General features: G+C 62.8%; 1 protein-coding gene across 1 annotated transcript; it reads left to right on the forward strand.

The window, feature by feature from the left end:
• The first annotated feature begins 4,944 nt into the window (after positions 1-4,944).
• Positions 4,945-27,644, forward strand: MYO15A (myosin XVA). Its single transcript, XM_066329823.1, has 64 exons — positions 4,945-5,161; positions 5,255-8,715; positions 9,485-9,567; positions 9,796-9,859; positions 9,965-10,074; positions 10,271-10,345; positions 10,525-10,615; positions 11,070-11,173; positions 11,674-11,737; positions 11,822-11,935; positions 12,120-12,281; positions 12,382-12,495; positions 12,591-12,649; positions 12,855-12,978; positions 13,060-13,155; positions 13,239-13,370; positions 13,637-13,762; positions 13,931-14,008; positions 14,388-14,542; positions 14,668-14,713; positions 14,839-14,963; positions 15,208-15,325; positions 15,405-15,580; positions 15,649-15,733; positions 16,023-16,076; positions 16,240-16,321; positions 16,405-16,535; positions 17,401-17,496; positions 17,587-17,822; positions 18,314-18,492; positions 18,592-18,664; positions 18,819-19,010; positions 19,166-19,260; positions 19,348-19,436; positions 19,516-19,636; positions 19,762-19,823; positions 19,957-20,020; positions 20,105-20,243; positions 20,434-20,524; positions 20,606-20,702; positions 20,892-21,013; positions 21,106-21,165; positions 21,373-21,448; positions 21,776-21,891; positions 21,975-22,093; positions 22,176-22,317; positions 22,542-22,653; positions 22,800-22,874; positions 23,240-23,473; positions 23,554-23,668; positions 23,747-23,801; positions 23,906-23,978; positions 24,185-24,258; positions 24,343-24,425; positions 24,619-24,749; positions 24,890-24,984; positions 25,370-25,447; positions 25,687-25,783; positions 25,881-26,041; positions 26,143-26,276; positions 26,367-26,500; positions 26,860-26,993; positions 27,194-27,334; positions 27,425-27,644. The coding sequence occupies exons 1-64, from the start codon at positions 5,005-5,007 to the stop codon at positions 27,524-27,526; spliced, it is 10,383 nt and encodes a 3,460-aa protein (XP_066185920.1). The 5' UTR covers positions 4,945-5,004; the 3' UTR covers positions 27,527-27,644.
• The last annotated feature ends 301 nt before the right edge of the window (positions 27,645-27,945 follow it).

Genomic DNA, 27,945 nt, shown 5'->3' on the forward strand with positions numbered 1-27,945 from the left:
CTGTGGCTTTGCCCCGAAAAGAGCAGCAGCCTGCATTTCTCTGCTGTAGGAGGAAAGCCTTGGCTGGGTGACACTCAGAGGCAGCCGCCCTCAGCAGCCCTGCTGGTGCTCTGTGCTCCTGCCATTCCCTTGCTCTTCCAGCTGCCTCCGGGCTCATTCCCGGGGGCTGTGCTCATCCTGCCCCATCCCTGGGGCCGTTCCCCTGCCTGAGCACAGCCGTGCAGCGCTCCAGGTGTGGAGCAGGGTGGATCAGCCTCCCCACAGCCCATCAGCCACCCTCCATCTAGCGCTGCAACCAGCGACGGCTCGAGGCGTGCTCTGCTTAAAATGCCTGTTCCAGGCAATCAAGCAGGTTTGATTGGCTGAACGCTCCTCTTATAATTTAATTTAGTCAGGAATCGTTTGCAAGGTAATAAAGAGTGACTCTGCCTCCAAATACATTCATTTAATTCAATGAGAGATGGTTGCTGCGGCGGGCTCGCCTCAGCCATCTCCCCTCACCCAGCTCCCCTCACCCCATCACGGTGACATCTCAAAGTGCTGCTCAGGGCCGTATATAAGAGTCACGATCCGCAGTGACAGCTTAATTGTCTCAAATGCTGACAAGGGTCACCCCAAGCAGCCATCGCGAGTGGCACGGAGCCGGCTGGGGAGGCTGCGGAGAGGAGGATTTATGGCTGGCAAATAGTTTTGAATTCCTCTGGTTGCGCCTGCTAAATGATGAACCTGCCCCGAGGGGATTTGGGCTATTGATTGTAATTTGCAGTTAAGCCCTCGCGTTCTGAGGAATCAGCATAATAAATACCCACCGCATTACAGCTGGGACGTGCCTGCCTGGAGGAGAAAGAAACGGAGGTTTTTCCCCGCTCGGGTGCTGCAGCAGGATGCTCTGTCTGCCCCTGCATTTGGCAGAGCCACAGGCTCCATCACTGCAGGAAAATGGTCCCCAGTTAGGTGGGATGCAGGAGCCCAGTGCTGGAATGGGGAGGATGGAGTGTTGTGAAGGCAAGTGGAGTGTCCTGCTCGTCCAGGGAGGAGAGGATGCTCTGGTATTTTTGGGATAATGGAGAAGGGTGTGAGGAGGTGCATTTGTTCCTCACTCCCATGTTCTGTGATTTCTTCTAAACTTCCGTTGGTTTGGGGGCCAGAATGGGTCGGGGCCATTTTTCAGCTGTTCACATCTGGGCTACGCTGAGGCTCATCTACACCCTGGGAGGGATGCAGGACAGTCCAGCTGTGGCACCAGGGGTGCAAGGGACAGGGACCACGAGAGGAGGGAGCCCTCACCCCTCCAGCCACTCCCTCCCCGCTGCTCCCCAGCTCTGTGAGGGAAGATCAGCTCCCATCCCTCTGCTCATGAGTGGAGATGAGAATAATAGCAGTCATCAAATATGTATCGGGTCCCTCGGCGCTGCAGCGATGGTCCCCGCGGGGAGCAGGGCTGGAGCACGGCGCTGGCAGAGCACCCAGCCAGCCCCACACCGTGCAGGGCAAGTGCACCCAGGTGAGTGGCTGTGGGTGCCCCAGCTGGGGGACACCTCCCTCGGGCTCGCAGGTGCTGCAGTGGCTTTGCTGGGAAGGGACCTTTGTGTGTAGCGGTGGTTTTTAAGCAAACGCGGCTGTTCAGGTTCTCCCGGTGAAGGTGTGTGGTGTCCCCTCTGCCTGTCCCTGCCTGGCTGCTTGCTGTTTTTAGCCTCCCTTACCTCACTTTCTGCCCCCTTCTCCCACCTTCTCCATGGCCCCACTTCCCACTGCTCCTCAGAGTAGAGTGGCCTTCCCTGAACGTTCCCTCCTTCCCTAGAACCCTCAACCTCATGTTCCCTACCACTCCCTCCCCACATTGCTTTTACCTTGGAGCTGTTTTGCTCCAGGAAAGCTCCTGGGCTTGGCTTTGGGACTGAGGCGATGGCACAGGGCTGTGACCTGTCTCCAGGGCTGCCAGCCAGCATATTCCTGGGTGCATGCCAGCATTGTGCCCAGCTGGTCTGTGGTTCCAGCATCTGCTCTGGCCTGTCTCCTCCCATAACACCTCCCTCGTGGGCAGCAGGCAGCAGCTGGCAGGCAGGGATTGCCATGTATTGTTCCTGTGCTGGATCCCCATCCTCATTTTGGAGTCAGGAACTGGAGGGGGTGGAAATCAGCCACGGCAGGGGGGTGATGGGTGCTTGGGAGAGCAAGGAAAGACCTCACTGTGCCTCAGGGGCTTGGAGAGGTGTGCCATTGTCACATTGCTGGAAGGGTCCAGTTCATCCCTATGCTCCCAGCATCTCTGCAGCTGTGACTGGAGTGACAAGAGCTGTGGCTGGGCTTCCTCACCTGCTCACAGGTGTTTGAAAGCGGATGTGCAATGATGCAGAACTGAAGACAGGGAAAGAGATGTGGTGAGAGGTGCTGCCGCAGCCAGGAGGTGCCCGGGCTGGCTCCGTGGAGCACGGAGCTCCCGGCAGGCACGGCAGCGCCGGGGCCGGCGTGGTGTGGTGTGGTGGCACGGAGCCCTGCTCCGGCTGTAACTGGAAACAGGCTGTAAGCGGAGCCGGGGCCGGCTGGTGACCGCAGACCTGCCTGAAGACGTGGAGCTGCCGCCTCTGGAGCTCTGCCCGCCGATGCCGGCACTCCAAAGGTACAGTCCTGGGCAGCCGCGCGTCCTGCCGGGCTGGGGCGGGTGAACCCCCGAGGCCAAAGCCTCCCTCCCCTCCCTGCATCCAGCCGTGGCACAGCCGCAGGCTGCGGCAGTGGCACCGGGGCTGCCCCGGGCCGTGTCCCTGGGGTGAGGTGGCTTTCTCTGCCTCACCCACGTGGCTGGAGACATTCAGGACTAACCTGACCAAAGGATGCTCTGGGTACCTTCTACCAGAGCCTTGGTACCCATTGCCACAGGAGAGACCCCTCACTGTCAGCTTTTGCACCCAGGGTGCCTCCTGTGTGCTGCTGCCGGATGCAGCCATGCCCAGACACTCTGGAAACAGCTACCGAATGTGGGTGTCCCTCTGACCCCCTGCATTTGCTTCCATCCCCCTGCACCTGGGCACAAAATCCTCTTGGCCAGCTCTGCCATTCCGCAGGCAGGTGAACCCTGTGCCCAGGATGTAGAACATGAGGTGCTTTTGGGGTCTGGTACAGAGGCTGGGACCATGGAAGGCAGCATCTGTGTGGGGTGAAGCCCCTTCTCTCTCACTTTATACCCCCTCTTGGAGTGCCCTTGCCATGGGCAGGGAGGCACCATGAGCACAGCCATGGCAACAGCACGGGAGCTGTGCCAGCACCCAGGGCACTGAGAGCCCTGCCTGGGGGGGACAGAGGTAGGGACCGTGGAGGGCAGTGGGGTGGTGGCAAGGAGTGCCCAAGTGGTGGGATGCAGGGGATGACCTGTGCCTGCTTTTCACCAGGCTGGTGTACCCTTCACTCTCTGCCAGCAGAGAGACAAGGGCTGTGTCTGTGTCCGACGTGGTTCCCTGCCACATCGTGGTGCCCAGGCTCTGTGTGCCCATGCCAGGAGAGGGGTGGGGTGGTGAGGTGTGGCAGGCCCCTGTGCCCCTGGCAGGGCAGGCTCTGGCAGGCCCATGTGGTTCAGTGGCCATGGCACACCTGTGCATGGACTGTGACAGTGCTGGGTAGGGCTCCTGCCCGTCCTGTGCTTCTGTCATAGACCCTCTCCTGATGCCTGCCAGGTGCCTCTCATCCCACTCTGTCCCTCTGCCCACCCTGCTCTCTAGAGCTGCCTCCATCTGTGCAGACCAGGATGTGTCTGTCCCAGAAATTAATGCAGGGAGTAGGCAAAGCCGTGGGATCATGGTGAATGCTCCTCCACGGTACATATGGCAGGGAGGGACAAGGCTGGGGACAACACAGTTCCAGGAGGTGCCAGCCTTGGGCTCTCCTGATCCTGGGGGAGACCAATGGGTTCAGTCCTGCAGCTGCTGCTGGTTCTATGGTTCTGCCAGCTGCTGCACAGCTGGATGCTCCTGTCTCTCCAAACTCATTCCCTGTAGGGGGGTGCAGCCACTGCCCACACCAGCCCCACTGCTGCCTGCAGGTGATCCATGTGGGACAGCGAGTTCCCACCACAGCTGCTTAAACTTTGATGAGCTGCAGCAGGAATCCAGGCCTGGCATTAACATTTGATGTGGTCACCCCGCGCCTGGGCACGTGTGTGCACAAACACGCTGCTGGCACTACCGCAGGTCACACATGTGGCACATGGAGCTCCTCTTGCTAGCTGTGTGTGGGCATGTGTGGCACCCTGCACGTACCTGACACCTGGCATGGCATGAGGAGTGCCCCTGTGGGCTCTGGGCTCCTCAGTGCTTCCCAGAAGGGCTGTGGAATTTGGTCTGGTGTTGGGTCCCTCCTTTGCATCGCTCCCCTAAGGTGTGTTCCCACCGCTGCCTTGGGCTCTGCAGAATTGTCACCTCTCTCTTGGTGCCGCTGTTTGGCTGAACCCTTGGCATCCATTCGTCTCCGTCCTGACTGCAGGAAAAGGCTGATTCCTCAGGGTGGGGCAGAGGAAGTCCCGAGGCGTGGGGAGGTGGCAGGGTCCCATTTTGGGGTAACGGTGCTGCCACTACAGCGTCTCCCCTGGAAGGATGCTCCCAGCAGCAAGGGGCCCTTCCCTGCTCCTTCGGAAAAGTCTCAGGGCTGGCGTGGTGCATCCCTTACATTATTCATGCCGCCGCAAGCCTGGCGGTTGGGTTACAGCCGCATCCCAGCCGCCGGCACCGCGCTGCCGACTCGCGGGGTGCGCGGGAGGCAGGAGCAGCTCCGCCGGGCTGCCCCGGGGCCGGGTCCCACCGCCCCAGCGCCATGCCAAGCGGGCGGCCACCGGCGCCCGAGGGAGCCACGCACGGGCATGTGCCTCGCCAAAGCCGGGCACAGGTAAATACCCAGCCGGGGCAGGCGGCGGGGGCCGGAGCCGGCCGCTGTGCCGGGAGCAGGCGCCTGCCGGCACAGGGCATCCTCTCCCAGGGCCCCGCTGGGGCCGGAGCATGAGCGCCCGCCACTGCCAGGATGGCTGGCAAGAAGGGAGAGCCCAAAGGGAAGGCGGGCAAAGGCAAAGGGAAGGATGGCAAGAAGGGCAAGAAGGAGGATCCCAACGAGTCGGAGGATGCCTCAGATGCAGAGCTGCTGAAGGCAGAGGAGAGCGAGGAGACGGAGGTAGTGGAGGAGGAAAAGGAAGAAAAGGAGGAAAAGGAAGAAAAAGAGGAAAAGGAAGAAAAGGAGGAAGAAAAGGAGGAAAAGGAGGAGGAAAAAGAGGAAAAGGAGAAAGATGAGGAGGATGTGGTTGCAGAGGAGCCCAAGAAGGGGAAGGGGAAGGAGAAGAAGGGGCTTCCCAAGGCAGGAGTGGCAAAGAAACTGGGCCGTGGGAAGAAGGCGCAGCAGGAGACAGAGGAACAGGAGGTTGAGAGCAATGCTGCAACAGCCAAGAAGAACGTGAAGGGCACCTCCAAACTGATGATGGGGCTGGCAACCGACAAGAAGAAGAAAGGGGCCAAGGGTGCAGACGCCAAGGGCCAACCCAAAGAAACTGTGGAAGCCAGCCCAGCCGAGGAGGAGGCCGCAGCGCCTCCGAAAGCCCGGGCAAAGCGGAGCCTCCGCAGCACCTCGAAGCTCTTCCTGGGCTTCAAGAACCTGGGGCTGCGTCGACCCAAGAAGGGGCAGTTCAAGAATACATCCCGCTTCTTCTGGGGCCTGCATAAGCACAGCACCAAGAAGAGGAAGAAGAAGAAGAACAAAGCGGTGCTCAAGTCTACCTCCAACCTGATGATGCGCTTCAAGGAGGTGGGCAAAAAGAGGAAGGAGGAGGCCAAGAAGGAGCCCCCATCGAGGCCATCCTTCCTGCTGGTGAGGCGGGGCGAGCAGGACCCCGAGGACGGCGCTTCGCTCTTCCGCCGGCGCCCGGAAAGGAAATTCAAGCCCCGAGCACAGGTGCTGAGCAAGGCGGCCGCCGCCACGGGCTGGCTGGCCAGGAAGGTGCTCTCCCGGCGCGGGCGGCTGGTGGGAGGCAGCCGGGCGACTGACACGGCCTGGCTGTCCCGTATCGGTGCCAAGAAGCTGCCGTTCCCCGCGGAAGATGAGATCCTCAGGCACAGGGCCAACATGAAGCGGATCCCTGGCGGCGCTGGGCTGCCGGCGCCCGGCACTCCGCGGCAGGGCAGCATGGTGAGGCGGCCGTCCCGGCGGGGCTCCCAGCGAGCGGCCGCCGAGCCGCCGGTGCCGCGCTACGGCTGGGCCCAGGAGGAGGAGGGAGCCTACGGCCGCCGGAGAGGCTACGGCAAGGAGGACGGAGCCTACGGCTCCCGCCGTGGTTATGGAAGGAAGGAAGATGGAGCCTACGTGCCCTGGCGCAGTCAGCCCAAGGAGGAAAATGGACCGTATGGCCCTCACCATGGCTACGCCGAGGAGGATGGAGCCTACGACCCGTGGCATGGCTACAGCGAGGAGGAGGATGGAGCCTACGGCCCCCGGCACAACTACTCCGAGGAGGAGGAAGGCTACATGCAGAGTCCAGCCTACCCAGCAGGGTACGGCTTCGAGGATGCGGTGCCGGCCCCCTACTCCGACTACCCTGGCTACGAGACAGAGGAGGAGTATGACTACCACGGGGGATTTTGGGAGGACGGTGACCAGCCAGGGCACCCCTACGGCTACTCAGAGCTCGAGGATGAGGGACCATTTGGTGGTGGGTCTCCCCTCAGCCTCTATGACCCTTACAGCAGCGACCCAGAGTATGATGAGGAGGCAGCGGGGCCCTTCGGCTACAGGGGGGACCCCTACGAGGACTTTGGGGAGCCCTTTGCTGGGGGTTACCCTGGGGACGAGTACCCCGAGCATCGCATCCAGTACAGCGAGGGCGGGTGGGCGCCGCACTCCCAATCCTCCTGCAACCCCTACGCCCTGGGCCTGGAGGAGATCGCTGAGGGCGAGGAGCCCGAGGAGTGGGAAGAAGAAGAGGAAGAGGAGAAGGAGTATCCCTTTTCCATCCTGAGCGCCTCCTCGCTCCGGGGCATGAGGGAGACGCTCTCCTCCAAGCTCTCCCTCAACAGGAAATTCAGGCTCTTCCCCCGACCCCAGGTCAAGCTTTTCGGCAGGGACCGCCTGGACGTCCCCCTCCCGCCATCCCCCCACCTCCCCGCCGCCCGTGACGAGGACGACTACGACGAGTACGAGCCGCCGCCGCCGCCTCCACCTCCGGCAGCCCCCAGCCCCGCGGCATCCCCGGGACGCCGGGTTTCGGCAGCGCGGGCGTGCGGGAGCCCTCTGGGGCAGTTCCTCCAGCGATCCCTCTCGATTCCTTCCAGCCGCCAGCCGCGAGGTGCCGGAGGATTTCGGGGGTCCCGCACCCCCCAGCCCTCCTACAGGCGCTCCAGCCGCAGGCTGGGGGGGATGGAGAGCGCCGGTTTGGGGGGCCGGGACCCTTCCCCACCGGCGGGGCCCTGGGGGCAGTCCCCTCCCCGGGAGGCGGGGGCTGCGCGCCGGCCGTCGCTCCGTAACCCCTTCGCCAACCCCGGCCGCTCCCCGTCGCCGCCGCCCGTCCGTCCGCGGCCCGGCAGCACGCGGGGCGAGGGGCCCCGGCGATCGCCTTCCCTCGGTGCCAGCCTCCGGCACTTCGGCCCCGAGCCCCCCTCCCCGCCACCGACCGCCCCCCGCTCACCGGGACCGGGGGGAAGGCGCCTGGGGGGGCCCGCGGCGGGGAGACCGCTGTCATCGCGCCGGAGCAGCCCCCCCGGGCTGCCGCTCCCCCAGGCCTGGCCCCGGCTTCCCGAGCCCCCTACCAAGGCGGTGAAGCCGCTGCAGAGGAGCCCCTTCCTGGCACCGTCGTCCCGCCCCGGCAGCCGCCGCCTCGGCCCCTCCTGGGATGAGGAGCTGCCCCCCTGGCAGGGCGCCCCGCGGGGTCCCGCCGCGGTGCCCCCTCCGCCCAGCCCCGCTCCCAGCACGCCCAAAAGTTTCATCCAGCGCATCGGGCAGCCCCTTGCCGGGATGGCCCCGCACTCCCCACCATCGCGGCCGTCTGCTGAAGCGGGGGGTCGCAGCCTCTCCAAGGGGCGCTCCGTGGCGCAGTCCCTGGCTTCGCTGCTCGTAAAGAGCATAGCCCCCAACAAAGCCCCCTCATCCTCACCACCCACCCGCCATCCCTCCACTCGCTCGCCCTCCTTGCCCCGGCGCCCATCCCGGCGGGACGGCAGCACCCGCAGGTCTCCGAGCCCACCCTCGGGCCGCCGGGGCTGGGCCGACGCCGGGCGCCCCGTCCTCCCTTCCAACCCACGTGGCAGCCGGAGCCCCTCACCGCCCCGTCGTGCCGCTTTCCCACCACCCCACGGGCGAGCCCCCGGCTCTCCGCCCGTGCCCCGCCACGGCGCTCGTCCCCCGGGGCCGGCGGAGCCCATCGAGGCTGACGGGGCGGCGGGGGAGGAGGGCGCGGGGCGCTACGCGGTGGTGACGCCGCAGGTGCAGAGGTTGGGCTCCTTCCGGCGCGCATCCCGCATGTACAAGCAGCACTGGTCCGCGCAGCACGTCGTGCGGGTGCGGGAGATGCCCGACGCCTGGACAACCGAGCAGGGCCGCCCCCAGCAGCCCACCCAACGCGGCCGGCGGTGGGCGGGCCAGTGGGGAGCCGACATCGCCCGATACCTGTGCCAGCGCCCGCCGGCGGGCGGCTGGCGGGACAGGCACCCCTGGGCAGACGGGTACCTGGGCAGCAAGCAGCCCTGGCGCAGCAAGGTAACCCCCGCGGGGAGCCCCCTGGGGGGATGGAGCCCGGGGCCAGCTGGCAGCTGGCGGGACCCGCGACAGGGTGGCGAGTTGAGGTGCCTGATGGCTGTCCCGGGCACGAAGGCATCGGTGCAGAGGGGTTTGCAGGCTGGGGGGTAAATGGCCGTGAGTGGTCTGGGCGCTGGCGGGGGTCCTCCCGTGGGGAGCAGGCTGGAAGAGGGGACCGTCACCTGTTGTGTGTCCCCCCACGAGCGGCCCCTCTGGGGACACTTGATTCTGGCGTATGGAAATGTAGAGACCCGATCCGGCGGGGACAGGCGCAGGTGGCACGGTGACCCGGGGTGGGTGTCCGCTTTCCTGCCCACCGCCTGGCGGGGCGCCAGCGCAGCCTCCTGGGTGACACCTGTCCTGCGTCACACCTGCACGTGGCCGGGGGGAGCAGCCTCAGCCCCCTTCCATAACCTACACTGAGGGTGATGCCCATGGTGAGCAGGACAGGGATTCTCAGGACCAGGATTTCCTGGGACCAGCCCCAAGGTGGCCTTGGTGACCTCATGTTTCTATGTTCCAGCACTGCTGCTCTCACCTGACACACAGTGCTTTGCTGGGGGACAGGTTTTGGGGCTGTGGGGTGTTTTCTTGGGGTTCCTGCCATCGCTGACTGCATGCGCCCTTGTTTTGGGTCACAGATGGTGTTTTGGGGGGGTGGTGGTTGACTGAGTGGGACATCTAAGGTGTTGGCACACCCCTGCCATGATGGGATGGTTGCTCCATGCAGATGCAGTCACTGTGCAGCCTGCCCATCATGCGGTACCAGGAGCCACAGGAGGAGGATGGGCTGGAGGACATGACCCAGCTGGAGTGAGTGTCCCTGTCCCCTACCCCATGACTCAGTGCTGTGGGGGACAGTGACCTGCAGCCCCCATCCTCATACCCCTGACCCTGTTATCGTGCTGTCTCACCCCATCTCATCCCAACATGGGCTCTGCTTCAGCCTCCTGGGCCTGGAGAGGCTGAGGACACTCTGGGGGCAGCACACACTCCCCTGTCCCTCTGTCACCCCCTAATTCAGCCTTTGCTCCATGCCAGGGACCTGCAGGAGGCTGCAGTGCTGAGCAACATCCGGACGCGGTTCGAGCGCCAGCTCATCTACGTAAGCTTAGGGGGACATAGCATCCCCCAAAGGCTGTAGGTGTGGGGTCTGTGGGGAATCATCACCCTCACAGGGCTTTCAGCCCCACACCTCTGTCTCTGGCAGACCTACATCGGCAGCATCCTGGTGTCGGTGAACCCGTACCGGCTCTACAACATCTACGGGAAGGAGCAGGTGCTGCAGTACGAAGGCAGAGCCCTGGGCGAAAACCCGCCGTGAGTACCAGGCTGTCCCCAAATGTCCTGTGGGGATGGGGTCACTCCCACCCTCCATCCCCCACCCTTGGGTCCCTGGAGAACCCTCGGTTGCTGAGTGCTGGAGCAGCTGTGTCTGTGCACGGGGGTGCTGGTGGCACTTTGGGGGTCCCTGTGCCAGCGTGGTACCACACCCCCCGGCTTGTCCCCACCCCAGGCACCTCTTTGCCATCGCAAACGTCGCCTACTCCAAAGTGATGGATGCCAAACACAACCAGTGTATCGTCATCAGGTGGGACATGGCTGTGCCCACGCACCTCCTCCTCCTGGGGTGCCCCCCAATCAACCTCCCCCAAATTGCTGGGTCGCGGCCACCAGCCTGGCTTGACCCCAGGGGATGGGGTTCTGGTTTGGGGAGGTTTGGGATGGGCACCCCAACAGCCCCAGCCATGCCCCCACTCTGTGTTTCAGTGGGGAGAGCGGCTCAGGGAAGACTGAAGCCACCAAGCTGATCCTGAGCTACCTGGCAGCTGTCAGCCAGAAACGCAGCACTGCCCCACAGGTAGGGTGCTGCCCTGGGGACATCTCTGAGTCCTCATGTCCCCATCCTCTTCCCCCACTCCCCAGTGCTTTCTTCCATCCCTCCTCACGGCTCTGCTGCTCTCTCCTTGTCCCAATGCTTCCACTCGGACCATGGCAGATAGAGGTACCGAGGGGACACGTGGGCTGGGATGGTTCAGGGGGACAGAGAACTGTGGTGGCATCTTGGCCGTGACACTCCAGATGCAGGGGAGGGACGGCAGGAAATCAGTGCATGGACACAGATGGAGTCTTTGTGCTCTCCCACATCCTCATTTAACATGCTTGTGGTGCACACCTCAAATTTGGGCACCCACAGGAGTCTGCATGGGAGCATGGGGCGGCAGAGAGGGTAGCAGGGTGACAGAGGGGGTGCCTTAGCCTTGGAGATGTCCCATGGTGTGTCGGGTGCCCGGCTCACCCCATCACTACAACAGATCCTGGAGGCGACCCCTTTGCTGGAATCTTTCGGCAACGCCAAAACCGTGAGGAATGACAATTCCAGCAGGTTTGGGAAATTTGTGGAAATCTTTCTGGAGGAGTAAGTAATGCTGAGTAACACCTGTGTGTCGCTGCTCCCACCCTGTGTCCCCTGCTGCCCCAGGGGTGTCCACCCAACCCAGCCCCTTGTCCCTTGGCTCTGGGAGGACACATGGGGATGTTTTTGGGACAAACCTGGTGTTGGAAAGGTGATGGCACCTGAAGACAGGTGGCTGTCCCTGGGGTAGGGGCAGGGACGCTGTGACCTGGCTGGCACCTTGACCATTCCCAGTCTCCATCCCTGTCCCCATATCCGATCCCATCCTCTCTTGGCCCCACTGATCCTGACAGGGGGGTTCCCAATATCACCCTGGGGCACAGCACTCGAGCCAGGTGCAGACACCTCTTCCTGCCTACCCATCCCTGGTAGGGGGCATCTGGGGAGCAGCACTGACCCCCCATTCTGTTGGGGGGCATTGGGGTATGGGTGGGTGCGTTGGGGGGCCACATCCCCTGCCCACGCTGAGGTTGCCAGCCGGGTGCCCACTCTCACCCCTGCAGCGGCTTGATCTGTGGTGCCATAACCTCGCAGTACCTGCTGGAGAAGTCCCGTGTGGTCTTCCAGGTGTGTGGTGAGAGGGTCCTAGGCTCTGCCCCCTACTCTGGCCCCTCGGCCACCCCCTCCCCAGCTCTGTCCTCTGTTCTCCAGGCCAAGACTGAGCGCAACTACCACATCTTCTACGAGATGCTGGCAGGGCTGCCGTCCCAGCAGCGGCAGCGCTACTGCCTGCAGGGCGCCGAGACCTACTACTACCTGAACCAGGTAGTGTGTCCCCTCCCCAGCAGCCCCCACAGCCCGATTTTTGGGGGGCTGCCCAACCTCAGGGTGCTGGTGAGTTCCTGAGTTCTCAATGTGTGGATGAGGAGGATGCTCAGGGCAAAGTTACCCCCCATGCTGGGTGCTGACCCCGCTGGGATCCACTGATGGACTGAGGGGATTGTACCAGGGTGGGAACTGTGAGATTCCTGGCAAGGATGACGCTGAGGATTTCCGCCGGCTGCTCAACACCATGGAGGTGCTGAACTTCAGCGTGGATGAGCAGAACACCATCTTCCGCATCCTCTCCTCCGTCCTCCACCTGGGCAACGTCTACTTTGAGAAATACGAGGTACCCCCACCATGGGGAGCCAAGCTGTGCTCCTTGGCCACCATTTGGGATGTGGCAAAGAGGGGATCACCACATCCCATGGCATGGCTGTGTCCTGCAGACTGACTGCCAGGAGGTGGCCACGGTGGTGAGTGCCACGGAGATCCGGACAGTGGCTGAGCTGCTGCAGGTGTCCCCCGAGGGCCTGCAGAAAGCCATCACCTTCAAGGTGACGGTGAGTGCAGGGGGACACAGGCTGGCAGGGGGTCTCTGGCCCCTGGAGACCACGGCTGATGTTGTTGAAACCCCATCATGCCATTTCCCAACCAGGAAACGCAGCGGGAGAAGATTTTTACCCCTCTGACTGTTGAAAGCGCTGTGGATGCCAGGTAGAGGGGAGGGGGGCTGCACTGCAGGAGGGTGTGCGGGGGTCTGACCCCCAGGGATGGCGTGGGAAGTGAAATGCCATCTTGGAAAGGGGATGATCAGGTCTCCCAGTGTAGATTAGACTCTGTAGTGATTCAAACTGATGCTGTGACAGGTGCTGGCTGTATTCCGGAGCTCCAGCACTCTGCTCATCTCTCCCTTCCCCAGGGATGCCATTGCCAAGACCCTCTACTCCCTGCTCTTCGGCTGGCTCACGGACCGCATCAACAAGCTGGTGTACCCGCGGCAGGAGGCCCTCTCCATTGCCATCCTGGACATCTACGGCTTCGAGGTGAGCAGGATTCATCCCACCTCCATTCTGGCTCAATCCCAGCTCCATCCTCCCAGGCTCCATGGATCTTCCTTCTTGCAGGACCTCAGCTTCAACAGCTTTGAGCAGCTGTGCATCAACTACGCCAACGAGTATATGCAGTTCTTCTTCAACAGAATTGTGTTCCAGGAGGAGCAGGTGGGTAGTGCTGGGCTCTGCCCCAGTGCTGGGCACTGCTGTGGGGCTGGGGGAACAGGGCTGACCTGGTGCCCATCCTGCAGGAGGAGTATCTCCGGGAGCAGATCGAGTGGAAGGAGATCCCCTTCAGCGACAACCAGCCCTGCATTGACCTCATCTCGCAAAAACCCTACGGCATACTCCGGATCCTGGATGACCAGAGCAGCTTCCCCCAGGTGAGGGGCTGCCTGAGGATGAGGTCAGCCAGCACTGGGAGGTCACTGTGGCTGGGGAATCACCACGGCCCAGGGCTGCTCTTCTGGGCTGTCCTGGACAACCTGGGAACCCCCTCGGGTTCCTCCAGACTGGATAAGCCCAAAGAATCATAGAAACATCATAGAATCACAGAATGGTTTGGATTGGAAAGGACCTTGGACATCACTCAGTTCCAACCTGCTGCTGAATTGCCCGAGCTGTGTGTCACTCCTGTGTCCCTTCCCAGGCCACTGACCACACGTTCCTCCAGAAGTGTCACTACCACCACGGGACAAACCCGCTGTACACGAAGCCGAAAATGCCACTGCCTGAGTTCACCATCAAGCACTATGCAGGGAAGGTGACCTATCAGGTGTGTGACACTGGGATGTCCAGCAGGGATGTTAAGATGGGTTAAAGAGGAGGTTGATCCTGCACCCAGAGAAATGCATCTCTGGGGGTCTGGCTGGGGTCCTGGAGCTCCTTGCCTCACCCTGTCATCCTGCCAGGCTCCTCACCATAAGGTTTTGCTATTTGCCAGGTTCACAAGTTTTTGGATAAAAACTATGACCAGGTCCGTCAGGATGTGTTGGACCTGTTCATCAGCAGCAGGACCAAGGTAGGGCCCCGCCTGGTGCTGGCTCTGCAGTGACACTGGGCATCAATAGCCCCCTTCCATACATCCCTTTCCATGTCCCCAGAGGTGGCCCCATGGCTGGTGAAGCCCAGGAGGAAAAGAAATAGAGGATGCCTCTGGCTCCACCAATGGGGTCCTCTGGGCTTTTACCCTCAAGCATTTGGGGCACATGGGCTGCTCCTGTGCTTTATATTATCCATATCCTCATCCCCATCCCTAATCAGGCAATGCAGCCACAATAAGGGGATGCAACTTGCTCAGGGCTGGGCAATAAAGGAGTGACTGGGATGTGAAGAGGATGTGGGAGAGCTGCACTTTTCCAGTCACCTCCCTCCCCTCTAACCTTTCCTGTCTCCCCAAGGTGGTAGCCAACCTCTTCTTCGGCCACGCTCAGGTGATGGCCCGGCAGAGGAGCCTCATGAGGAGGAGCAGCACCAGGACACGGCGGTACAAGGCTCCCACCGTGGCTGCACGGTTCCAGCAGTCGCTCCTGGAGCTGGTGGAGAAGATGGAGAGGTCAGTGTGGGCAGGGTGGGCAGCCAGGCCATCCACTGGGTTGTTGGCAGCTGGATCTGAGCCCAAGGTGGCTGGGCTGGCTTTGTCTCCTGTTCCCTGTGGCTGACAGGGTCTCTCTGTCACAGGTGCAACCCCTTCTTTGTGCGCTGCATCAAACCCAACAACAAGAAGGTGAGAGCCGGGGCTCTCCTGCCTGTGCTGGTGCCTGTGCTACCTGCCCCGCTGGCACTGGGAGTGCCGTGGGCACACGGTAGGTGGGGGTTTGCCCGTGATTCTTCTCCCCATCCCCACCCCAGGAGCCAGGGCTCTTCGAGGCTGACGTGGTCAGGACCCAGCTGCGGTACTCGGGGATCCTGGAGACCATCCGCATCCGCAAGGAGGGCTTCCCCATCCGCATCCCCTTCCTCGTCTTCATCGACAGGTGACTGGGGGCTGCAGGTTTGGGCACTGCCATCCCAGCGAGGGGAAAACACGGAGTTTGTGGCAGTTTTGGGGACAGCATTTGGGCCGGGGTTCCCCCACAGTGGGAGTTGGGAACCCTTTGTGTTTATACACAGTTCTGGGAGAAGCTGCAGCCCCAGGCGCAGTGTTTGTCACCACAGGGAGGGGCTGTGCTGGTGTCCCAGCGGCGTCCTGTGTGGTGACAGTGCCATGGGCTCACCCAGGTACCGCTGCCTCGTTGATATGTGGTCCAATGTCATTCCCAATGGAGCCAACTGTGTGGAAATGCTGAGGAGCCTCTGCCCCGTTAACCCCAGCATGTACTACGTCGGTGTCACCAAGGTACTGTCCCGGGACGGGGCTTGGTTCCGGCGATACCCTGGGGAAGGCGGGGAGCTCATGGCCTCACCGCTGCTCCCAGCTCTTCCTGAAGGAGCAGCTGTACCAGGCGCTGGAGAGCAAGCGATGCCGTGCCCACCACCTGGCCGCGCTCACGCTCCAGCGCTACGCTCGCACCTTCTTCATTAAGCGCCGCTTCCGCTCTCTGCGCCGCAAGATCATCCTCCTGCAGACCCGGGCACGGGGATACCTGGCCAGGTGGGGGTCCCTCGGGGTGGCGGGTGGGCACTGCTGGGTGGCAGAGGGTGACAGATGCCCTCCTGCAGGCAGCGGTACCGGCGCATGCGGCACACGCTCATCAAGTTCAGGTCGCTGGTCCACATCTACGTGAACCGCCGGAGGTACCTCAAGGTGAGGTGGGGACTGTCACATCCCAGGGGGTGATGGGGACCTGCTGCCACCCTGCTGCATGTTCAGTGGTGGGTCTGCAGAGGGCACAGTGGCGTCCCCAGACTGTGACTCCCCCCCTCCCACATGCCACCCTACCACCTGCTCCGTGTTCCATTGGGTATGGACAGTGCCTTTTCGGGGTGAAAACCCTGCTGATATTGGGGAGGGGTTGATGGCAACCCAGGGTGCTGGGATGCCTCAGGGTCTCCCTTCCTCTGGTGGGACTCAGCATGGCTGCTCTGCTTTGCAGAGGAAGGAGGATGCTCGCCGGCGGGCCGAGGAGGAGAAGGAGAGGATGAAGCAGGTAAAGATGTGCTGCACTGGTGGAAGCACACGTGTGATGCGTGTGCAGCCCGTGTTGCTGTGCCCTCATCCCTGCCCGTCCCTGCGCTCCTGGCCGCGGCACCCGTGCGTGCTGGGGCAGGGACCAGCACGGCCAGTGGTCCATCCGTGTGCTGCGGCGGCAGGAGCTGACGCGGAGGGAGGTGGTGGATGTCACCCACCTGGAGATCCCGGCCGAGCTGATGGGGCTGCTGGAGGCCGCTGCAGGTGAGCGAGTCCCGCACCGCCATCGCTCCCAGCCCCCTGTTCCCCTCCCGACGGCCGTGCCGTAGCTTCCCGCTGTGCCGCAGCCGCTCGGGAGGTGAATGCCGGCTGCGTGGTGCTGGTGCCGCCGCCGGCGCTGCAGCCCGACCCCCAGCTCACCCTCCCGCTCGACATCAACGACTACCCCATGGCCAAGTACGTGCGGGGCCACTTCCAGGTAAGGTGGGCGCCGCGGCCCGGCAGCGGGGAGCTTTGCCCGGCGGGCAGACAGCTTTTGGGGAGTCCCTGGCACCCCGGTCATGGTGGAGCAGTGAGGTCCAGGGTCCCCGCGGTGGCTCCCCGCACTGTCACACCGGGCTCCCACCCTGGGGACACCACGGGTAGCAAGAGAGGCTGGATCCGGGGTGGCTGCGCTGCTGTGGGGAGCTGGCTGCCACCTCCCTCCCTCCCCGTGGGTTCCTGTCGTCTCCAGAGCCCGGGGGGACCCCGCTGAGGTTATCGGAGAGAGACCCGCTGAGCCCTCCTGGACGCCCGACGCGGGGCGGATCCGGAACGCTGGGGCGGGAGACCAGGTCGCTTTGCTCCCGGGACCCCGGCCCCACCCACGGCCACTTTGCCCCATTCCTCTTCCTCATCCCTATTTTTGCCCTGTGTTTCCCAGTCCCCGACATCCTGAATGACAGCACCGGGGCTGGATAAGGCTCTCAGCCTCGCCAAGCTGTTGGCATAGAACCAAAGAATGGTTTGGGATGGGAGGGACTTACAGACCGTCCAGTTCCACCCCCTGCCGTGGGCAGGGACACCTTCTACTAGACCAGGTTGCTCCAAGCCCTGTCCATCCTGGCCTTGAACATTTCCGAGGATGGGGCAGCCACAGCTTTTCTGGGCAATGTGTGCCAGTGCTGCCAGCACAACCCTCCCTTGCCCCACTCCCAAGAGTCTGCTGGCCCCATCCTTCACCCCAGCCCTTTGGCAGCCCCACAGGCTCCACCCAGCATCAACACCATGCCCAGCACCGTGGGGCCAGCCCCTCGTGGCCTGAGGCTGTCCCCAGGTAGCCATGGGTGCGGGTGTCACCGCAGGAACCGGCATTTGGGATGCTGACAGCCCCACTGAAAGCCCCCCTCACCCGGCTGGATGAGGACCTGTGCCACGAGGCTCTCAGCGTCTTCCAGCTGGTAGGTGGGATGGCACAGGGTCCACCACTGCAGTACCCTGCCCGCTCTGTGCCCGGGGTCAGAGGGAGGACCTGGCTGTGCCTGTGGCAGATCCTGCGGTTCATGGGGGACCCGGGGCTGGGCGGCCCACAGGAGACCCTCTTCGGCAACTACATCGTGCAGAAGGGGCTGTCAGTGCCTGGGCTGAGGGACGAGCTCCTGGCACAAGCTGCCAACCAGGTCTGGCGGAACACCAACGTCAACAACGAGGAGCGGGGCTGGCTGCTGCTGGCCACCTGCCTCAGCGCCTTCCCCCCGTCCGCTGCCTTCGACAAGTACCTGCTCAAGTGAGCTGGGGACGGGGTCTGGGGTGGGCAGTGGGGATGGCTGGGACCCTCAGGAATAGACTGGTGCTCATGCCTGGGAACGCTGCCAGGGATTTTTAGGGCTCTCCTGGTACCTACAGCTGTGGATGCTGCCTAGGCCCCAACTGGTTCCTCTATGATTGCTTGGACCATCCTGGCACACATGTCCAGGTCCTGTTGGGAATGCTCTGAGGTCCCTTCAGGATCCCTCTGGCCAAGCTGACATACGTGCCTGTGTTCTTCTAGGTTGCCCAGGGCCAGCCTGGCACATGTGCCCAGGGATACTGGCCAAGTCCCACTAGAGATGCTCTGAGATCCCTCCAAGATGCCTTGAGCCAGCCTGGCACATGTGCCCAGGATGCTGCCGAGATCCCTCCAGGGATGCTCTTAATCCCTCTGTGGTCCCCTCTCCCAACCTGGCACACACATGATCCTGCCCATATCCCTCCTTCAGCTTCCTCCCTTCCCCACAGGTTCGTGTCTGACTACGCCTTTGCTGGCTACAAGCCGGTGTGCCAGCGCAAGCTGATGCACGCCATGGCCCACTCCCAGCTGGGCGCCGCGGCCGCCCGCACCTTCCCGCCCTCACTGCTGGAGTGGACGGCGAACCGGCAGCAAGCCAGCATGGCCCTCGACCTGCACTGCTTCAACGGTGCGGGCAGCACGGTGCTGGCCAGGGTTGGTCCCAGGGGGACCACCCTCATGGGCAGGAGGGACTGGTGGCACCTGCTCACTGCCCGTCCCTCCCCAGGTGACCAATTCTCCTGCCCCATCCACTCCTGGAGCACAGGCGAGGATCTGGCAGGGGATGTCCTGAAGTACAGGTAGGTGCTGGCATGGCACCCACCCAGCTATTGGGTCATGGTGTCACCTGGGGCTGTGATGTTGTCCCCAGGATCTGGGAGCCTGAATGCCCAGCTCATGGACAGGCTGTCCCCGTGGAGCCTGTGCCCATCCCCAGTGTCTGGCTGTTGGCAGAGGCCTGGCAGAGGGCTGGCGTGGCTGGACCGTGGCTATGAAGGCAGGTGCCCAGTGGGCCGAACTGGCTGGACACGACTATGTCCTGGACCTTGTCTCCGACCTTGAGCTGCTGCGGGGCTTCCCCAGACAGAAATCCTGCTTCCTCATCGCGTGGGATGGGACCGAGAGCCACAGCAGGGACAGCCAGCCGTAGGTACCCGGGCAGGGATGAGTGTCCCACTGTGGGGCTGGTGGGGGGATCCCTGGCACGGGGCTGGATAGGGACTGGTAGGGGTGGGTGGGCTCCTGAGGGGAAACCTGGCACCCAGTGGGTGCTCAATGAGTGCCATCCTCCCTCTCTGCAGGGTGCTGGGACACGGATTTGATTTGGATGAAGTGCCTCCTCCCCCAGCTGTGAAAGCCCCCACATTGCCCTCCTTAGAGGCATATCACTCCCATGGTAGGGCATTGTTCCCCTCAACTCCTGCCCCCCAGAGTTGTGACAAAGCCCTGCCATGCCAGTGGTTCATGCCTTGTCCCCTCACAGATGGGGAATTTGGGGAGCCACGCAGCCAGAAGGGTCTGGACCGGTACCTGGACAGCCTCTTTGACCCCGTGCTCTCCTACGGCAATGGGGTGAGAGGGGTGTCTGCCTGCCCGAGGCATTTTGGGGTACTGGTGGCCTGGCCACTGTACCCTGACACCTGTCCCCCAGGAGCTGGAGAAGCCGTCCGTCCTCTCGCAGAGGCTGAAGGGAGGAGGTGGCGTGGGAGGTGGGGACAGTGGCCCTGATGCCAGCCAGAGCAAACCTCCCGTGGCTGTGGAGCAGCCAAGGGGTGAGCACCCCCACACCCCATCCAGTTCCCTGCCTTAGTTTCCCTATCTGATCCCCTGGTGTGGGCAACATCCCTGCACCCAGAGCCCCACAGCTCTATGTGAGCTCTCCTCTTTGCTGTCACAGGCACAGAGCCAGACCCGTCCCCGCAGCACCGGGCAGATGTCAAGCAGCCACCCGGGCCCTCGGTCAGTGCAACGGGGCCGGGAGGGGTCGGGCCCCCTGAAGCAGAAAAGTCTTCAGGGCACCTCTCTGGGGGCAGCTCCTGGGGATGGGAGCAGCTGGAGGCGCCAGGTGTCGATAGCATCATGTCCCTTGCAGGGCAGAGCAGCAGAGGGGACGCCAGCCCATGTCCCCCAGCCCCGGCCCTACTCACAGAAAGCGGGTAAGGGCTCCCGGTGCAATGCGGTGGCCACGGGGGCTCGTGGCACTGAGCCAGGGCCCCTGAGCCGTGTGCTGGTCCCCGCAGCAGCTGTGGGGCGGCGGTGGCCGGGAGAGCCAGTGCGGCATTCCCGGCTCAACTCGGAGCACTTCCCGCGGCCCACCCACGACATCCGCAACATCATCCGGCAGTGCCAGCCAGCCCCGCGCAGCTCCCAGCCCCACAGGTACACCCCTGGGTCCCCAGCCGAGCCTCGGGCTTCTCCTGCCTGGGGGTGCATGTGCTGGTCCTGATGCCAAGGTGTAGGGAATGATGGGGTGCAGCGAGTGATGGGGCTGCAGGTGGTGTCAGGTACAGGGAATGCTGGGGTGCAGCTGATGCTGGGGTCCAGGTGATGTGGGATGCTGTCTCGGCAGCAAGCTCTTTGGGAAGAAGCTGGACCCCCATGAGGAAGCCATGCAGATCCTGAAGGAGCAGCTCTCAGCAGCACGGGTGCCATCAGCTGTGGTAGGGATGTGGAGGCCCCCGTGTCCCCTTACCAGGCTGGGCTTGTCACTGGCACTGATCACAGCCCCTCTGTGCTGGCAGGGGCCCAAGGAGGTGGTGGCTGCGGTGAAGCCGGTGCCAAGTGCCAGATATCAGCTGCGAGCACCCGCAGGACGTCCTGCAGCCACACGGCCCCCAGGTATTGCTGGGCAGAGCTGTGGCTCCGGGGGGGCCACGGTGGAGTGAGGCACTTTGCCCTCCCAGTGGCACGGCTGATTCCTGGTGGGATAACTGCCGTGTCCGGCTCAGCCAGAGACCTGCTCCCTGTGCCTCAGTTTCCCCCCTGTGGTTCCCCCGGAGGATTGCAAGGCTTTCTGTCCCTTTGCAGTCTTTGTCTCACGGGAGCTCCCGTCCGAGGCGCAGCAGGTCCAGACCCAGCTGCACCGCAGCTGCAGCGAGGACTTCTACACCTACCACAACGTGCCCTGGAAAATATTCATCCGTAAGGAGGTACAGATTATGGAGACACTTGGAGACAGGTTAGTGCCAAGGTCCTCTGGGATCAGGGGGTTTACACCAAGCCTTGGTCTCTCTCCTGGCAGGTTTTCTACCCCAAGGACAACATCAACAACCCACTGCTGCTCGATCTCATCTTCCGGCAGGTGAGGCACCGAGCTGGCCCCGCAGCCCCCCGGGGTCTCCTGGGAGATGGGGTATTCCCCAGTGGGGTGATTTACTCATCCCACTGTGGCCATCCTGCCTTCCCCTGCTGAGCTGCTGTGGAGGAGCTGGGGCTGTTGCAAACTGGGGCTGGGGGTGCTTTTTGATCCTCCCCACACAACTCCACTGCTCCTCACCCCCTTTCCCAGATCTTCAACGATGTGCTGTCTGACACCTGCATCCGGATCAGCCAGGAGGAGCGGCTCCGCTTGAAATCCCTCTTTGGTAACCCTGTGTCCTGCTGCTCCCTGCCTGGGGGCTCACACCTTGTGCCTGTCCTCATCTCCTGGGTATCTCCAAGCCAGGACTGACTCTGCTTAACCCAGCGTAGTTTTGCCTCCAAAGGCAACAATCCCCCTATAATTTAGTGCTCCACAACATCACAAGTTGTGTCAGGTCTCAGACAGCTGCTTGGGGGACACACATCTGTCTCTGCAACACAGTCCTGCCAGGCACAGGAAGGGCATGAGCACCCCTGCTTTTGCTGGGAACTCTGTCCACATCCTCTCCAGGCAGGGGATGCTCACAGGAGGTATTTCCCTCTCCCCACAGCAGAAAACAAGCTGGACTCCTTCAGCCCCGTGGCCACCGAGAATGTCAAGAGGGAGATCATTGCCGCGGCCCGGGATGGCTGCGAGGTGTATTTCTCCCGCCTCTTCCCTGCCACGGTGAGGGTCCAGCTGAGGGGCAGGTCAGCGTGGGGGGCACTGTGTCACCGTGGCGCTGGCTGAGGTGCTGTCCTGGCCCACAGGGCAGCGTGGGGACAGGGGTGCAGATCCTGGCTGTGTCCCACACTGGCATCAAGCTGCTGCGGATAGTGAAGGGCACCAATGTCTCCGGGGAGCAGCTGCGGGTGCTGCGGGCCTACAGGTAGGGGTGGCCAGGGTGGGGTGGGTACTGTGGGTGCCAGAAATGCCACAGGGTGTTCCAGCCTCCTCTCACCCTGCTCCAGCTACCCCGATGTGCTGTTTGTGACCATGCCGTCCAGGAACATGCTGGAGTTCAACCTGTGCAGCGAGAAGCTCATCCTCTTCTCCCCCAAAGCCCCCCAGGTCAAGGTCATGGTCGATCACTTCATCACAGAGCTCAGGAAGGTGGGGGGGTGCCCTGGGGCCAGGGTGGGTTTGTCCTGGGGGTCAGACCCTGCCCGTGTGCCTGTGTTTGGGGGGCTGGGGTGGGCAGGACAGGGCACCCTGCAAATGGGATCGTGACTGGATTTGGGGGAATGATCCTGAGGCTGTGGGTGCTTGAAGTCCGTGTGCTGGGTGGGGTGTGGGTGTCCCTATGTGCAAGGGCTGTGCCAGACCCCTGTACCCAGGACTCCCAGTATGTGGTGGCTGTGAGGAACTACAGCCCAGAGGACAGGCGCCAGCTCAGCTTTCACAAAGGGGACATCATCCACCTGCAGTCACTGGAGCACCCTGAGAGAGGTGAGGGCCCCCCATAGCCCCCCATGCCAAAATGTCTTTGATGGGGGACACAGGGGCAGCAGACTGGTGGTTTGCCCTGCCCTGGAAGTGGCTGTGTACTTGCCTTGCATCCTGTGATACCCCATGTCCCCATGGTGTCCCTGCAGACCACTACTATGGCTGCGTGGTCCGCAAGAAGGTGATGTACCTGGAGGAGCTGAAGACAGGCACCCAGGATTTTGGTGGGTGCCACACTCTCCCTGTGTGTGTCCCTGGTGTGGCCTGAGCTGTGTCCTCTCCTGGGTCTGGGGCACATAGCAGGGTCCTGCCTCAGCAGTATGGTTTGGGGTCTTTTTGGCACTGACCTGATGCAGGGAGATGCTCCCCTGCAGGTCCCACCTTGGTGCCACCCATGTCCCTCAGGTCACAGGCTTTGAGACCTCTGGTCTGTACCTTTCCCTTGAATGATGCCAAACTGCAGCTGCTTCCACGGCCAGATCCCTGAAAAGGGCTGGGGGTGCAGAGGCAGGAGGGAGCAGGCAGAGAATTTTAGGGGTGACCCCATGGCTGCCAGCCCAGGGCCATCCTCACCATCTGTCTGGCACAGGGTGGAAGTTTGGGGCCATCCATGGCAGGTCAGGGCTCTTCCCTGCCGAGTACGTCCAGCCTGTTGCGGCACCCGACTTTGTCAATTTGCCTGCGGAGAGGAAAGAGGAGCCCAGGGACAAGCAGGGCAGAGTGGCGGCTTCAGCGGCTGTGGCCGTGGCTGTGGCCTCCACTGCTGCTGCCCAGGAGCTGGACAGGAAGACCGAGGTGGGTCCTGGCCTGGGGCTGTCCTCTGGTGCTGGCTGTGCGTGGTGCTGGTTATCCCGTTTCTAGCTGTGCCCTGTGCCCACTGCCTCACTCCTCAGGTGTCCCCAGCCTTTGTGGAGGGTCCAGAGGGAGATGATGTGGAGCAGCTCAGGGATGTCACTGGGGCCTGTCCCATGCTGGCCTTTGCCCAGCGGCATTTCCGTGCAGCACGACGTGGGACCATGTGAGTGTCCAGCGGTGGGACAGGGACATGCCATGGTGGGGACACCTGTGCCCACCTGCTCCCTTGTCCCTCTGCCAGGGACTCCCGTGGGATGAAGATGCCAAGTGTGCTGGAGATGCTGACCTTCACCAAGGTATAGAGAAGTGGAGGCCTGGGGTGCCCTTGTCCTGCTGTCACCTGCAGGTCCCTTAGAGGTCGCAGCAGAGTCCCAGAGCTGGCCCTCTCCCCCTGCTCCAGATTCCTATTCAGGAGTCACTCATTGAATTTGTGGATGGTGGCCTCAACAAACTGGCTGCTGAGGCTTTCCAAGGTAGGCAGGGGCATGAGTGTCCTGTCCCCCTGTCCCTCAGCCATCCCCAGCCCTGTCCTTGGAGGAGTGTGGGGCTGGACTGGGATGGGCAGAGAGTGTCCTAGGAGAGTTTAGTTCTGGTCCCACTGCTCCATGTGCCCAGGATGTGCCCACCCTGGGGAAGGGACATGCTGACCTGTGTCACCGTATGGCTTTGTTGTCCCCAGCTGTGATGAAGTTCATGGGTGACCACCCCCTGCGGGGGCAGACAGAGCTGGATGCCATCTGCACCATCCTCAAGGTAAATCCATCACTGGGGCAGTGAGTCCTGGGGGTGGCCTGGGCAGGGGGTGGCAGAGAGGTGGCAGCTGTGCCTGTCCCTCAGCTGTGTGCAGAGCACGAGGTCCTGCGGGATGAGGTGTACTGCCAGACCATCAAGCAGATCACCAACAACACCAGCTCCAAGCCGTGAGTCCCAACACCCATGTGGGACAGCAGAGGCTGGCACTGTGACACTTGTATCACTGGCCAGGCCGAGCTGCTCCAGCTTGTGAGGGAGACCTGGAGACCTCATCCTTACAGAGGGTTGTCCTCCTCCCCAAGGTGATGGGTGCCATCACGGGCACCCTGCTTAGGGGATCAGCCCTGGCTGTTCACACAGGGACAGCTGCCAGAGGGGCTGGAGGCTGCTCTACATCCTCGCTGCCTACTACAAGTGCTCTGAGGTGCTCCATCCCTTCCTCCTGGCCTTCCTGCAGGATGCTAGCAGGCACCCGGAGCTGCCTTTCCATGGTAGGGGCCGTGCACACGCCAGGATGCTGGCTGTGTGGTGGGAAAGGACACCCCAGGTGTCACAGAGCTCAGGAGGAGCTCCAACACAGTCAGTGTGGCAGCTCAGCCCCATCCTTCATCCCAGTCCCTGTTCCTGCCAGGCATCGCCAAAGCCTGTGAGCAGAACCTGAGGAAAACCCTGCAGTTTGGTGGCCGCAGGCTCTTTCCCAGCAGCATGGAGCTCAAGGCCATGGTGGTGAGGCCAGGGGCTCGTGGGTGCCCATGGGGTGGAACAGGGCTGGTGCCAGCTTGGGATCCCCCCCAGAGTTCTGGGTACCCACATGGGGCCAGGTTTCCCCTGTGGGCTTGGGACCTCCCTCAGACACCACCCTGGAACAGAGCTGATCCTTTTTGGGGATCTTCCCAAGGGAGCACAGCCCTGAGCCTTCAGGGGTCCCCAGTGGGGATGGAGCTCTGTGGACATGCAGTGGGGGCATGATGTTTCCACAGGACGGGATGGGCAAGAGACAGGATGATCCCAGTGGGATGGTTCCTTAGGGATAGCTGCAGGATTTGGGGTGTCCTGTGGGCTCTTGCTGTGTGAAGGGCCCCCCTGCACCCCAATGTGTCCTCCCGTGCAGGCCGGACGCAGCGCCAAGCGCCAGCTCTTCCTCCTGCCCGGCGGCATTGAGAGGCACCTCAAGATCAAGACGTGCTCGGTGAGCCAGAGGGGACAGGAGGCTCAGTGCACCCCAAGATCATGGTGACATCTCAGTTGTGGGCACCCAGAGGGTGTGGATATGGGGGGGCTGCACCCTTTGGCTGTCCCTGCTGTGGGACTTCATCCTCTGAGAAAAGCGGACCATCACTGGGATAAGCATCAATGCAGGACAAGTTAGTGGCCCAGAGCACAACAGGGGGATGTGGCAGTGTCCCAGCCACCTGTCCCTGTGCCCAGGTGGCTCTGGATGTGATCGAGGAGCTGTGCTGTGAGATGGGGCTGCAGAATCCAGAGGCTTTGGAGGAATACATCCTCTTCGTGGTGACCGACAGAGGTGAGGAGCTGGCAAGGAAGGGACAGATGGGACAGGATGAGACAGGATGGGACAGCCATGCAAGGTGGTGTGGTGGCCTGACTCCTGGGTGTCCCAGGGCAGAGCGTGCGGCCACTGACCCGCCGGGAATATGTCCTGGATGTGGCTGCTGAGACAGAGCTCCGAGACACCAGCTACACCTTCTGGTGCCGCCGCGTGGTCTGGAGCCAGCCCCTCAAGTTCGACAACGAGCTCTATGTCACCGTCCACTACAACCAGGTCGGGCCACCCCCTCAGCCTCCCCCAGGGCCACCTCCCCGTCTCCCTCAGAGCGTGCCCTGTCCCCAAGCCGTGTCCCTGTGCTCTGTCCCCACCCTCAGGTGCTCCCTGACTACCTCAAGGGGCTGTTCACCGTCCTGCCGCCGGCGAGGTCGGGAGAGCAGCACTTCCCTCATGTGGCCAAGCTGGCCGCCCTCCAGCACCGAGCCAAGGACCGCCACCACCTCCCTACCGCGTACGGCAGGGGACAGGGCACCTGGAGGGAGGGAAATCCGTGTCCCGTGGGATTTGGGACCCACTGACCCTGACCTTGGGCTCCCCACAGGCAGGAGATGCAGGACTACGTCCCTCCACAGCTCTTCCGCCTGCTGAGGCCCCAGTCCTGGCTGCAGATGGTGACCCAGCACGTGCAGCAAGCCCAGGCACTGAGCGCCCACCAGGCCCGGGCACAGTTCCTGGGTGAGGGGACAGTGATGGGCACGGGGAGGTGACATTCACAGACAGAGGATGCCAAGAGGATGCAATGCTAATGAGGATATAGTGCTAACGAGGATGTAATGCTGCTGGAGATGCAGTCCTGATGGGGATATGATGCTGCCTGGAGGGTGATGATGATGGGGGTGGGATACTGCTAGGACAGGCAGCCTTTGTCCCTGCACAGAGCCTGGAGTGCTGCATATGGAGGGCAGGATGGATTGGCAGGACAGGACAGGCTGCTTCCAGGCCCCACTTGGGACACCCCTTTCCCTTGGCTGCTCCTGGGTGCAGGCCACCCTGGGGTGGCAATGGGCATTGAGACCCTGTCCTGTGCCCTACAGGGCTGCTGAGTGCCTACCCCATGTTCGGCTCATCCTTCTTCTACATCCAGAGCTGCAGCAACAATGCCATCGTTTCGCCCTGTATCCTGGCTGTCAACCAGAACGGCCTCAACTTCCTCAGCAAGGAGACCCACGTAGGTGTGGGGCCGTGTGGGACACATGGAATCATGGAACGGCTTGGGTTGGAACAAACCTAAAAGCTCCTCCAGTTCCACCCCCTTGCCATGGGCAGGGACACCTTCCACTAGACCAGTTTGCTCCAAGCCCTGTCCAAGCTGGGGTCCCCTTGGAGGGGTTTCCAGGGCGCACTGGCCACCCCCTGTCCCCCTCCCAGGAACCCATCGCCAAGTTCTCGCTGAGTGAGATCCAGTCCACGCGGACGCAGCGGCCGACGGCCGGATCCAGCTATCCCTACGTGGAGATCACACTGGGAGACCTCCTGGCTCAGGGCATCACCCAACTGCAGCTGGAGCAGGTCGGGGACACCTGGGGACACCGTGAGAGGCCCTGCTGGGGCTATCACAGCGGTGGCACGGCCACTGACCACCAGTGTGTCACTGTCCAGGGCCTGGAGCTGTGCCGCGTGGTGGCTGCGCACATGGAGAGGCTGCTGGGCGCCCGGGAGAAGAGGCTGACGCTGCCGCCCAGCGAGATCACCCTGCTCTGAGCCCGCCGTGGCCTCGGCACCCCGGACCCCCGGCATCGGGGACCGAGGGTGCAGTGACCATGGGGTGTCCCCAGCTTGGCCAATGGCCGCTGTCCCCCTTTCACCAACCCACTGTTGTTCTGGGGCTTTATACACGCCCGGGGAGCCCGGCATGTCTCGGTGTCCGTGGTTTTGTGTCGCGCTCGCTGCTGCAGGGGGGATGCTGCCCCCCGTGTCTGATTCCCCATCAGTCACCATTGTGTTTCCTGTGTTTCCTATTCCCGTGCCTCAGTTTCCCCCACCGATCTCCGTGCCTGCTTCCCCATCCCTCAGTTTCCCCTCTACCCCGCCCGTGCCTCAGTTTCCCCGCCCGCCTGTCGCGCTCCTCGCGCTCCGTCAGGGGGCGCTGGCGCCGCGCGCCCGCCGCCACCTCCGCGCCC

The sequence above is a fragment of the Sylvia atricapilla genome, chromosome 15 (assembly GCF_009819655.1).
Source record: "Sylvia atricapilla isolate bSylAtr1 chromosome 15, bSylAtr1.pri, whole genome shotgun sequence".
Classification (NCBI taxonomy): Eukaryota; Metazoa; Chordata; class Aves; order Passeriformes; family Sylviidae; genus Sylvia; species Sylvia atricapilla.